At 34.4% G+C, this 13,033-nt stretch overlaps 2 protein-coding genes across 6 annotated transcripts in view; one reads left to right on the top strand and one right to left on the bottom strand.

Moving 5' to 3' along the window:
- Positions 1 to 4,971: 4,971 nt before the first annotated feature.
- LOC126864679 (multivesicular body subunit 12A) lies at positions 4,972 to 8,304 on the top strand. 2 transcript variants are annotated; one of them, XM_050616240.1, is made up of 9 exons: positions 5,170 to 5,362; positions 5,563 to 5,731; positions 6,337 to 6,475; positions 6,612 to 6,810; positions 6,891 to 7,041; positions 7,114 to 7,197; positions 7,283 to 7,622; positions 7,702 to 7,752; positions 7,828 to 8,239. In XM_050616240.1, exons 3-9 carry the CDS (start codon positions 6,347 to 6,349, stop codon positions 7,861 to 7,863), a joined length of 990 nt encoding a protein of 329 aa, XP_050472197.1. In that variant the 5' UTR covers positions 5,170 to 5,362; positions 5,563 to 5,731; positions 6,337 to 6,346; the 3' UTR covers positions 7,864 to 8,239. The 2 variants fall into 2 exon arrangements, with proteins under 2 accessions (XP_050472198.1, XP_050472197.1); XM_050616241.1 differs by lacking the exons at positions 5,170 to 5,362; positions 5,563 to 5,731 and adding an exon at positions 4,972 to 5,160 and having other exon boundaries at positions 7,828 to 8,304.
- A 457-nt stretch (positions 8,305 to 8,761) lies between these two features.
- LOC126864672 (uncharacterized protein DDB_G0284459-like) overlaps positions 8,762 to 13,033 on the bottom strand; it is a 47,482-nt gene continuing 43,210 nt past the window's right edge. For all 4 annotated transcript variants that reach the window (XM_050616227.1, XM_050616226.1, XM_050616228.1 and 1 more), the window contains exons 2-4: positions 12,549 to 12,947; positions 11,481 to 12,190; positions 8,762 to 10,689 (exon numbers count right to left, since the gene is read on the bottom strand). In XM_050616227.1, coding sequence (XP_050472184.1) covers positions 9,078 to 10,689; positions 11,481 to 12,190; positions 12,549 to 12,947 — 2,721 coding nt within the window. In that variant the 3' untranslated portion in view covers positions 8,762 to 9,077. The remainder of the gene's footprint in view (positions 10,690 to 11,480; positions 12,191 to 12,548; positions 12,948 to 13,033) is intronic.

Below are 13,033 nucleotides of genomic sequence, written 5' to 3'. Positions count from 1 at the left end.
TTTATGTTTTGTCAATACGCCATTACATATCCATAATATGTCTGAGTGATACTCTGTAATAATTCCATATTAATTTACAAATACAAATATTTAGAATTAAATAATGACATTTTGGAATACTTTATCCCCATTAATATCCATATTTGTTCGATACAATGGCATGCCCTTTAAATATGCACTTTATCCTCTACCATATGTATACAATATTTTGGCAATGCATTATACATATCCATCATATCTGAGCAATACTCTGTAAGATATCCATATTAATTTAGTAATAGCCACATTTTGGAGTAATATATCCCTATTAATATCCATATCTATTCTAAACAATAGCTGGTCTCGTAAACAGGCACTACATCCTCCGCCATATGTATCCAACATTTTAGCAATGCATTATATATATCCATATCCATACCCAAGACTACTGTGTTGGAACATATCCAGATTATGTTTTGGCACTACATTATAACATATCCATAATATCTGAGCAATACTCTGTAAGATATCCATATTAATTTAGTAATAGCCACATTTTGAAGTAATATATCCCTATTAATATCCATATCTATTCTAAACAATAGCTGGTCTCGTAAACAGGCACTACATCCTCCACCATATGTATTCAACATTTTAGCAATGCATTATACATATCCATATCCATACCCAAGACTACTGTGTTGGAACATATCCAGATTATGTTTTGGCAATACATTATAACATATCCATAATATCTGAGCAATACTCTGTAAGATATCAATATTAATTTACAAAATAGCAACATTTTGAAATAATATATTCCTATTAATATCCATATCTATTCTAAACAATAGCTGGTCTCATAAACAGGCACTATATCCTCCACCATATGTATACAAAATTTTACCAACGCATTATACGTATCCATCTTATTTTTCATACTCTGCTCCATACTCAACGATACTGTGTTGCAACATATCCAGATTATGTTTTGGCAATAGATCATAACATATCCATAATATGTCTGAGCCCTACTTTGTGATATTTCCATATCAACTTCGAAATAGCAACATTTTGAAAAAATATATCCCTATTAATATCCATATCTATTCGAAACAATAACTGGTCTCCTAAACAGGCACTACATCATCCGCCATATGTATCCAACATTTTAGTAATGCATTATACATATCCATATCCATACCCAAGACTACTGTGTTAGAACATATCCAGATATGTTTTAGCAATACATTATAACATATCCATAATATCTGAGCAATACTCTGTAAGATATCCATATTAATTTAGAAATAGCAACATTTTGAAATACTGCACCCCCATTAATATCCATATATCATCCAAACAATATCTAGCCTCATCATCAGGCATTAGATGGTCTACCGTATGTATATAATATTTCGGCAATACATTATAACATATCCAGATTATGTCTTGGCAATACATTATCGCATATCCATATTATTATTCATACTCTGCTCCATAATCAACAATACTGTGTTGGAACATAACCATATTATGTTTTGGCAATACATTATAACATATCCATAATATCTGAGCAATACTCTGTGAGATATCCATATTAATTTAGAAATGGTACCAGTTTGAAATACTGCACGACTATTAGTATCCACATTTATCCGAAACAATGGCTGGTCGTATAAACAGGCACCACGTATCATCTACCATATGTATATAATATTTCGACAATACACTATAACATATCCAGATTATGTTTTGACAATACATTATCATATATCCATATTATTATTCATGCTCTGCTCCATAATCAACAATACTGTGTTGGAACATAACCATATTATGTTTGGGCAATACATTATAACATATCCATCATATCTGAGCAATACTCTGTAAGATATCCTTATTAATTTAGTAATAGCCACATTTTGAATTAATATATCCCTATTAATATCCATATCTATTCTAAACAATAACTGGTCTCGTAAACAGGCACTACATCCTCCACCATATGTATCCAACATTTTAGCAATGCATTATACATATCCATATCCATACCCAAGACTACTGTGTTGGAACATATCCAGATAACGTTTTAGCAATACATTATAACATATCCATAATATCTGAGCAATACTCTGTAAGATATCCATATTAATTTAGAAATAGCAACATTTTGAAATAATATATCCCTATTAATATCCATATCTTTTCTAAACAATAGCTGGGCTCATAAACAGGCACTATATGATCTGCCGTATGTATATAATATTTTGACAATACATTATAACATATCCAGATAATGTTTTAGCAATACATTATAACATATCCATCATATCTGAGCAATACTCTGTAAGATATCCATATTAATTTACAAATACAATTAATTAGAATTAAATAATGATATTTTGGAATACTTCATCCCTATTAACATCCATATTTGTTCAAAACAATGGCATGCCCTTTCAATAGGCACTTTATCCTCTACCATATGTATACAATATTTTAGCAATGCATTATACATATCCATCTTATTTTTCATACTCTGCGCCATACTTAACAATATTAGGTTGCAACGTATCCAGATTATGTCTTGGCAATACATTATCACATATCCATATTATTATTCATACTCTGCTCCATAATCAACAATACTGTGTTGGAACATATCCATATTATGTTTTGGCAATACATTATAACATATCCATAATATCTGAGCAATACTCTGTAAGATATCAATATTAATTTACAAAATAGCAACATTTTGAAATAATATATTCCTATTAATATCCATATCTATTCTAAACAATAGCTGGTCTCATAAACAGGCAATATATCCTCCACCATATGTATACAACATTTTACCAACGCATTGTACATATCCATCTTATTTTTCATACTCTGCTCCATACTCAACGATACTGTGTTGCAACATATCCAGATTATGTTTTGGCAATAGATCATAACATATCCATAATATGTCTGAGCCCTACTTTGTGATATTTCCATATCAACTTCGAAATAGCAACATTTTGAAAAAATATATCCCTATTAATATCCATATATATTCGAAACAATAGCTGGTCTCCTAAACAGGCACTACATCATCCGCCATATGTACCCAACATTTTAGTAATGCATTATACATATCCATATCCATACCCAAGACTACTGTGTTGGAACATATCCAGATTATGTTTTGGCAATACATTATAACATATCCATAATATATGAGCAATACTCTGTGAGATATCCATATTAATTTAGAAATGGTACCAGTTTGAAATACTGCACGACTATTAGTATCCACATTTATCCGAAACAATGGCTGGTCGTATAAACAGGCACTAAGTATCATCTACCATATGTATATAATATTTCGACAATACATTATAACATATCCAGATTATGTTTTGGCAATACATTATCACATATCCATATTATTATTCATACTTTGCTCCATAATCAACAATACTGTGTTGGAACATAACCATATTATGTTTGGGCAATACATTATATCATATCCATAATATCTGAGCAATACTCTGTAAGATATCCATATTAATTTAGAAATAGCAACATTTTGAAATAATATATCCCTATTAATATTCATATCTATTCTAAACAATAGCTGGTCTCATAAACAGTCTTATCATCTACCTTATGTATATGTCGAAGAAGCGTCAGGAATAGAGTTGTGGGCGTTTGCTAGATCTGCATTGGAATTGGCCATCGCTGTGTTATAACGAAGGTACGGCCTGGTTTTACGAGTATGGATACTACCGATTCGGCAATCAACTGCGGTGGTTGGGCACTGGCGATACTAGTGACGTTGGTCTTAGGTTCGATAACGAATCCACGGTCAACGGGAGGATAGATATACTTGCTCACACAATACTCACAGATCGTAAGTCGCTACTCTCTTCGTGGAGGAGATCGCAAGAAAGAATGAATTTTCGTCCCGATGATGCCACCGAGGAGAACTATGATGGGGTGTGTCTAAGGACACGAGATCACCGGATTCGTCGAGTATAGCCCTCGTTCCGAAGTAAGGGAAATTGATGTCGCTGTCAATTGGTCAATTTGGGACAAATACTGCCTATCCGTTTGAAAAATCTTAATTCCAGGAAAAGACCCAAGTTTTATAGCGGGCCCTCAGGCTAACTGAACTTGTACTGTGTAAGTGCCTCAACATTTGGTATTCATTGTCCGAAGGAACCGTTGGAATGTTTTACTGTCAGGTACCTCTATGGGTATTTCCTTTAGTGAGGGTCATACTACCACTCCACACCTTTGTTAGACGAAGCGCCCGTTCCGTTGATCGCGGCTACGTTCGGCGACTGATGGTCGCCTTGAGCCAAAGTTTATCACAAATCGCAAACAAGTGCAATTGGGCAGAATAACGGCAAATTGTTTAATTACAACTGTAAACTTTAATTACAATTTTACGGATTTTCCCGAAGTTCCAAAGGGGAGGTTCCGGTATCCTTTCACCTTCGACAAATATATATATATGAATTATGGTTTCTGACAAGGTTACGGGCGTAACAGTTATTATTATTTGTTATTACTGATTTTATTTATCATCTGATCTTGAGATAGCCTTTTCTTTGTACTGATTGCATTTATTTTAAGAATAACTAAAATATTTGCCTAAAACTAAAATAATGTACTTCTAATATTTAGATGCAAACATCCGCGCCATCTGCAATTTTCGTGCACTTGAAAATTAGCATCAGATTTGAAAATCTATAATATTAATTCCACTTATTAATAATCTCTTTAAGCCCGAAATATATGTATATAATTAAAACATTAACTTTAAATTGTATTAAATTTTGAATAAAAGCATTGAAAGGATAAACAAAACACCTTGCGGTTTCTTTAGCTTCAGTATCAAAGCTGAGTGTCATGGCCATGGCCACTGTTGGTCAAAGTATCACATTGTCGTACTTTTAAATTGTATTAAACAATTTATTTAAACAGATCAAACAATAAGCATGCTGATAAAGGGGTGGCGTATGATTCTTATCCATTTTCTTATTGCTTGGGAATGGGATTAATTCACTTAAAAACTGAGTGATACGTATAAAACCAAGCGAATATCCGGTAAAAGCGAATCGTGTAGGAAGGACGAGGAAAAGCGCCGTAAAGTTTCACGACGTGTAAGGAACGGAAACAGAGGTTAGCTTATTGAACACAACTACCCTAGTCAGTTAAGATGGTGGTCATTACGGTTGTGGTGGTGGCAAAAGTGATGTCATTGATATCAATTTAGTTAAAACGTTCAACGAAGAGACAAAGGAGGAAAGCCATTCTTATAAGTAACAGTGTTTATGAGTTTCGTTAGTTATCTTATCAGGTTTTTATCACATATCATTTGAAAGTACGTGAGTGTTAAAATATTAGCTGTGACGGAACAGTTGATTGTATATGTATACATTTATCTTTCTTTCAATAGATACTTTCCTCTCTGTTAGTTTCTCTGTCCTGCTCATTCCTTCAATCGTTCTTTCTATCCTTTTTGTTTATTAATATGCATTGAAGTACCTTCACTTTATTACGAATGAATCTTCCGAAGAATAGGATTGCGTGTCAAAGGAAAAACCAGTCGATCGTTATTCGATCGAAAATTGCCGTGTTATTCTGTTGGAATTAAGTGACCGGCTGATTAAAAGTACAACAGCAGATAAATTAATGAATATGCAAAGTTTTTAAATTTGTGTCGCGCGAAATTTCCAATTTTTTTCCGAAGGTAAGCAAATTGAGAAGTGTGCAAATTTCGTGGATGATTACTAATGGTTAAGCGTGTTTCTCTGCCGTGAATACTTTAAAGATTAATTATATTAAGTGAAGTATAAGTAATGCGACCTTTGTAGTAATTCGTTTTTATCGTGTTTCAAAGATGTCATTGTTAAATTTTTGTTGCTTGTAATTTCCTTATTTCAAGCAATTTTCAGTGTACCGTAAATTTTTCTATCGATCGAAAATAGGTCATCAAGATAAAGTAGGGGACGTCCACACAGTTACATTCCTCAATTCCTGGCGCTTTTAATGAATCAACGTATAATGAACTTTGGTAGAGAAATGTGCTTTATGTCAATGAAAGCTGTTCTTGTCACACTTGTCAAAACATATTAACTACTCGATGTCTTGTATTAATTGTGATATTTAAAATATGTTTGAAGTTATGTTACAATTTATCAAATTGACTTTTTGCAATTAGTGTGATTATCTATGAAGCAGTTGATTATACTTATTAATTTATAACAAATTACATTTAACATTTTTTATATGTGAGATAATATATGTTATAAGGAAAAGAAAACATGAATAGTTATACAAATATACTTTTAACAGGGTTGCAATAATGTCTAAAAAGATTAATTGCAACAAAATGTTAGTTCACCAGTTATCGTCTGTATTACCTGATGATAGGCCCATCACAGCCATAAATATTGTTGAAGATATAGATAAGTGTCCACCAAATTTTACAGTGGTAAGTAACCTCACAAGATAGTTTGTATAAATAAGTTAGGGTATTTAACCTGGTGTTTATAACTATTTTTATATTACTATTTGCTTTTTAATTTTCTATAAATGTGTACTATTTTTAAATGTTATTTTACCTTTAGGTATCACGAACATATGACCAAGATACTGATGCTGATCTATGGAGAGAAAGTGGACTTTTTATTAAAAAGAAAGGCAGATACATATGTTTTTCAAAGACTGAAGGGTTACCGCAGTGTGTGGTCGAAGATATCGTAGTCATTAATGAACGAGATACTCCACCAGAAGGATATAGCATAATTTCTTGTACTGTAGATTCAAGTGAGCATACGTAAGACTAATCAATGTATCATTTATCAAGAATTTATTTTCATTTAGTACATTGCAATAATGAATTTTAGTGCAGAAGGCATGGAGAAAGAAACAGGTGTGCTATAAAATTAGAAATAAGGAACTATGTTCGAAAGCAGTTACTGATATTATCATATGTAGTAGAGTTATACATAAGGTTTATACATCTAAAATGGCACCAAACGGATTTATTGCTGCTGGGTATATCTATAGAATTTTATATTTATGAAAGTTTCATAAAAATCAAATTATTCTTATTCCTATTCTTTTCAGTGTTATTAACGGAGTTTGTGTTTGCTACAAAACTGTGGATATTGTAAATGGGAATTCAAATTCACAGTCATATGTTAATATAGAGTAAGAATCGTCTTTATCCTAAAAGCAATTAAGATGTATTTACCTTAATGCTTACCACTTATTCTATATAACGTCTTATTTATAGCTTACTACAAAGTGCTTCCCCAAATCCATCAAATGGGACACCCCATAGAATACCGCCTGAGAGGCCACCAAAACCAAAGTTTTCGCCAAAACCAGCAAATGGGGTTTATCCAAAAATTAGTGGAAGTGGAGGAAAGGATACAGAGGAATCTAACGATAGAGATTATGAAATTTTGAGTCCTAGTGCAAGAATTAGACCTACGAGACCTGCTCCGCAACCCCCTACATCAACAGTTGTTGGATCTACATCAATTTATGGTACACTTCCAGGATCTTCCGATTTGGATGGAGTCCCATTTGTTCTTAATCCACGTCTTAGTGTTCATTCTGATTCTTCTACTGTAAGTAATTTTTACAAAAAATCTATATTTTTTTGTATATAATTTCATATATTTTCAACAATTATTTCATATTGTTTAGAATAAACTTCCTGTGATTAAAATTTGGACTCAGAAAGACTTGGATAAAGAGGTATAATTAATATTTATTCAAAGCATGTAATGTACCAATGTTTTTAATATTCTTATTTTTTATTTAATTTTGCAGTTCTTTTACGATTTTTGTGCAGAGAGAGAAACTTGAAGAAACCACTGTGCCAAATTAATTGCGTGATTCTTCACGCAATTTTTCAGCTATGTCTATACATTTGTATTGATAATATAGCACTAGCCAAGTGTAATAGAGTGCCTGAACGAGTGATTCATACTAACCTACGAAAATGGAATTACTTTCAAAACATTTATCAATGAAGTGTTCGAATTTAAATATTGTCCATTTTCTAAAGTACTTTTCTCTTCCATACCCTATTTAGATTTTGATACCAGTAACAGTTAGCACCGTATTTTTATAGAGTTGCGTTGTATTTTTATAGATAGTAGAAGTTATATATATGTATATTATATATAATTGTATGATATGTTCTAGTTGTTTATAAATCGCCACAAAATACTTAATATTATACTGGTGTATTCCTATTTCTTAATCAAACGCAGGAATCTTTCAATAAAGTCATCTTTAATTTTATTTCCAACAAAAAATAAGTACATCTTTACTTTTATCCTCGAATGAATGCCTTTAATACTTTTATAGAATATGTATATTTTGCTTTTATATCATTTAGTTGATGAATAGTTAATTCGTAATTACGTACATACAGATTCTCAAATGCTACAAGGTTTAACTAACAGTTGGTTGAGATACTGATTAGAGTTTGATATTTAGAATTTCACAAAATACCGGATGATGAACGTAATTATAGCTTAATTTGAGACCACTGTAATTTAATATTTTCAATTTTTGATGTACAACTTTAACTAGAAAATAACAAAAACGTTGATTTTCGTAGTAAATGAACTTACTTGTGGCACTTCATAGTGAAAAAAGCTTATTAACATATGTAAGTATTTACGTTTATAAGCTATTCCCAATGATGTACTATTAATTACTCAATTAATTGTGACTTGATTAGTAATGCTATAAATAGGTAAGCAACATTTTATTAAAATATACAACATATTCAAGTATTCTTTAAATTGAAGGTGCTATAAATAAATTAACTTCTACGTTCCACAATTTCTTTAGTAACAAAAAATCTGATAAAGGTATTAAAAAGAAGAAAGAGAACATTAATAATTTACAGAATTACATTTTGCACTTAAAGAATCATGTTCCTAGCACGGTTTTAATGATCACTAATTCATATTATGGTTACTATTTTTCGTTTGCTTATTAATTTAAGTTCCTTCGGCAGATGCTTCTTGTCGAAACAGATTTTTTGGAAAAACTTGAACCAGTCGTCAGACAAATGGGCCAGTCCAATGTCTAATATGGGTAGTATTGTTCGTCGTGGAAACACCATGTTTTTCCATAACTGCTGTCGCTTTGATCTTATTCTTATACTTGACGTCTTTTGGCTTTAACATACTCTTGTGGTTGCTCAGCAACCTCGATGGTGTTAATATGGATTTGTTGCTAAGACCTGTAGCTTCTAAGAAGTGATCGTAGCCGCTGCTCGAATTGCTCGCAGCAAGAGGAACATTATTATTGTCTTTGGTTGCGGCAGTTTTCTCGTTCTGACCAACCGTCGCCCCAAGATTACCGAGCCTCTCCGATCCATCGCCCTCTGGTCTATCGGGATCATCTGACAAATCACATTCATCCAAATTGAACTCTTCAAAATTTTGTCTGATATCAAATTCCTGATCAAATTCTGAATGGACATGTTTCTCCTTGGTTTTTGTGCGTTCTTTTGTTTGATCCTCCGATTCACCGCCAATTTTGAATTCTTCAAAATGGCGAACAATGTTAGTGACTCTGGGAATTTTCCGGGTTTGTTCCCCACTAGTTTCATGACTGACGCTCTGACGCGTCTGGAATGAAGATCGGACATTATTAAACCTGTTTTTCCAGAAGTTCCCCTCTTCATTGTTCCCTGTAACTTTATTAATCGCATCGTCGAAGTTTAAACTTCTCGCAGATGATACGTTAATTCCCGCAGATTTTAAAGGAGAAGATATAAAACCGAATATTTTCTTGCTATGTTCAGACGAACTAGGTTCAAGTAACTGTTGCTTCTTCCGCGTCTCATCGATGAGAAACGAGGGGCTAGGAATCTTTTTTAAGATTAACGTGTTATTCTTGAACTGCGGTTTGGGAGGCAACGCAGGAGGTGTTTTAGGAGGTGGTGGTATAATCTCCGGAAGTGACTCGATATCTTCATAATCCAAATTTTTCGCTATGGTCAATCCTTTCGTAGACATCTGCAGACAAGTCTTTTCCTCGATACGCTCTAATTTTAAAGGTGGATTCGACGCATTTACAGACGTTTTCGTCTTTTGTATCACCTGTGAAGAGGGGAAACTCGTGTGCCTCGTCTCCTCCACTTCGACCTTTGGTTCTATAATGACAATTGGAATAGCCTTTGATTCTTCCGATTCTTCCTCAAGACTCGACTCATGATTCGTGATCGTGGTTGCAACATTTGAGGTTGAAGCACTTTCAGTAAGACTCATGCCAAACTCATCTTCCGTAGCAGTGGGTTCGAAACTGTTTACAGAAACATCGGGCAATTCGTTGCTAGCTAATTCTTTTTCTGTAATTCCTTCTTCGGAGTTCTTCCTCTCCATTTCGGATCCCACGGACTCGATATCCGATAATTTAGCTGGTTGAAATCGGACGATTCTTCCTCGATGTTTAAACCTCCTAGGTATGGAAAGAATACTCTCTTCCTCCTCCATGTCTCGTAAAAGGATCTGATTAACACACTCCAAAACGGAATTATGTTTGCTATTCGGTCGATATGTGCTGTGCCTAAAGACGTCGTCGTTGACTTTATCCTCGTCAGGGTCGCTGTACCAGTTCCCGCTGGTCTCTTCTGCGTTCTGTTCTTCGATTTCCATTTTTAGGCATCTACAGAAGTCAAATATAAATTTAAAAATACGTTGTGAAATATTTTTCTATAACAATGTGAATATATAATATATTGAACTATAATAATCTAATCATTTATTATATCAACATTCCATTTATCTGAATTCTATTTTGTAGAGAGAAAAATATTCAGCCGATGGATGCTGGGATCGGGATTCGAACGCGGATTTTTCGCTTATCGGGCGGGGTGCTTCTCCAATTAAGCTACTCAGGCCATCAACGAATATTCTCTCCCAAACTCCTAAGTCTCAAATGGCTGCCACCTACAATTTATTGGTGCGAAATTTTATTTGACGAATAATTGACTGAATTCTTGTCAAGTGAATTCTGTTGCTAGCACTTGAACTTTTATTCCATGCTTGATCGAAGAATCATAGGTAGCGGGAATCGAGAAACTACTGGACTCCTACCATATAAACTCTAGTTATTAGGTGTAGAAGAAGATTCTATGCTTTTAGCCTTATACACTCTGTTGTTCTTATACGGATTTCTGTTGCTGCAATTACATAAATGTTGGCAAAAAGATATTGCAAACATTCATCATTGATCCATAGAATAGCATTACATAGACATTTGTTTCTAGCAAACACGTACAAACACAGCGGACAGCGAATTTTCTTTTATGCGTATATATTGCTCCGATTTTAAACTATTTTTTGTTTCTCGTATGTCTCTACCGAACTAATTTACGTTAACGAATGTTATATACATTTTACACGATCGGCAAATGCCTGATATACATGTACCCTTTTAAGGAAATAAATACTTACACACTATTATTATTATTACTCCCGTTATTGCTACTGTTATTATTATTATTACTATAATCCTCGTTCATCTTCGGCATTTCCGCGATCACGTTTCCTGTGTGTTCTAAATTTCTCGAGTTTGTCTCGTTGCAAGCGTTTACATAAATTGGTTCCTGTTCTTTTTCTTCGTCTTCTGACACAAAGTTACAGTCCATTCCGTCGTCTTTACTTTCCGTTCTCGCGATATTCGTCGGTTCGATCATGTCCGTTTCGTTCAAAGCCTTCTGTGTCCTCGATCTACCGATTCCTAGCTTTTTCCTCGGCAATTTAGAACCGTTTTCAACTATCATCGTCTGTTCATCATCATCACCGTCGTAGATCATTGTGATTTCGTTCTCGCTATCCGTAATCATCGTAGGCGAACATCTATTGGATTTGTTCAGCGTGGAACCGGGTGAAACGTCGCTACTTTCGCCCTCGCAGAAACCCTCGGTGCTGAGCAACGAGGGGCTGCCCTCTGTGGTGGTTGTGATAATCGACACATCCGTGTTTTCGCTGCTCGTCAGACTCGTTTTCGAAATATCGCTCCCAGCGAAGCTGTGCGTCTTCTTCACCCCCCTGTCCAACTCTTCGAGCGCAACAGGTATCTCCGACGAATTCAGTTTTGTGATTATCTCGCACTTTAGGTTTTGAATGTCTTTACTAATTCCACAGTTTTGCCTGGAGCCTGCCTGGAATGAGAAAAAAGCGAGATCTCGTTACAGTTGTTTACTGCGCCAGTTTAAAATTTTGATGGATCTTAATGTGTTTTCTCAGGCATACGTATTTCGAATATTTACGTGATTACAAAGACGTTCCTTGACATAAGGAATAGAGATTTTTCTCAAGAATCGTTTCTTTTTTTGTTCCATTATTAAATTTATATTAGAAACTCATCACGAAGCCAATAAAGTATACGAAACGAAATAAAAAATTGCAAAAGTCAATTACGTCGGGAGACTACTAGAATGCATTATTAAGAAATTAAGAAGTCTGAGGGCTGTTTTTGCTATGAGGCCCTTAATTACATCGCAATATCTCGAAACTTACATCGGCATTGGGCGTTTGCAAGTCGTTGCTTTTAATGTCGGTTGCCGTGTTAAGCTTCATTGACGATTTACCAAGGGTCTGTTCGCGTTTGCATTTGATATAATTCTTGGTGTAACGTCTGAGCCTAGCGATTTCGAGCTGCTGGTTCTTGATCACATTGTCCTTTTCGCAAAGTAGTTGTCTGATCGATTTCTGCTCTTGCTTCAGCCGCGCCTCCAGCACCAACAGAGCACGAAGTATCCGCGATAATTGCTGATCTCGAAGACTTCTTTCGGACTCGTGGTTCGCAGTGCGATTGTCCAGCTCTTTCACCAGATCACGGCATCTCTTCGTGGCTGCCTTCAAGGCCTCCTGAGTACGAATCAGCTCTTGCTTGAGCGTTCGCACCTCGGTTTCCATCTGAAAAATAATTTGCTGGTTAGATACAGTGGCTTCTTCTATTAAGATTGCATAATGAAATGTATCTTTCTTCTTCATTACGATTT

Source organism: Bombus huntii, chromosome 4 (assembly GCF_024542735.1).
Source record: "Bombus huntii isolate Logan2020A chromosome 4, iyBomHunt1.1, whole genome shotgun sequence".
In the NCBI taxonomy this organism is placed as follows: domain Eukaryota; kingdom Metazoa; phylum Arthropoda; class Insecta; order Hymenoptera; family Apidae; genus Bombus; species Bombus huntii.
Note: the sequence above shows the minus strand (reverse complement) of the source record. Positions and strands in the feature narration are given on the sequence as shown.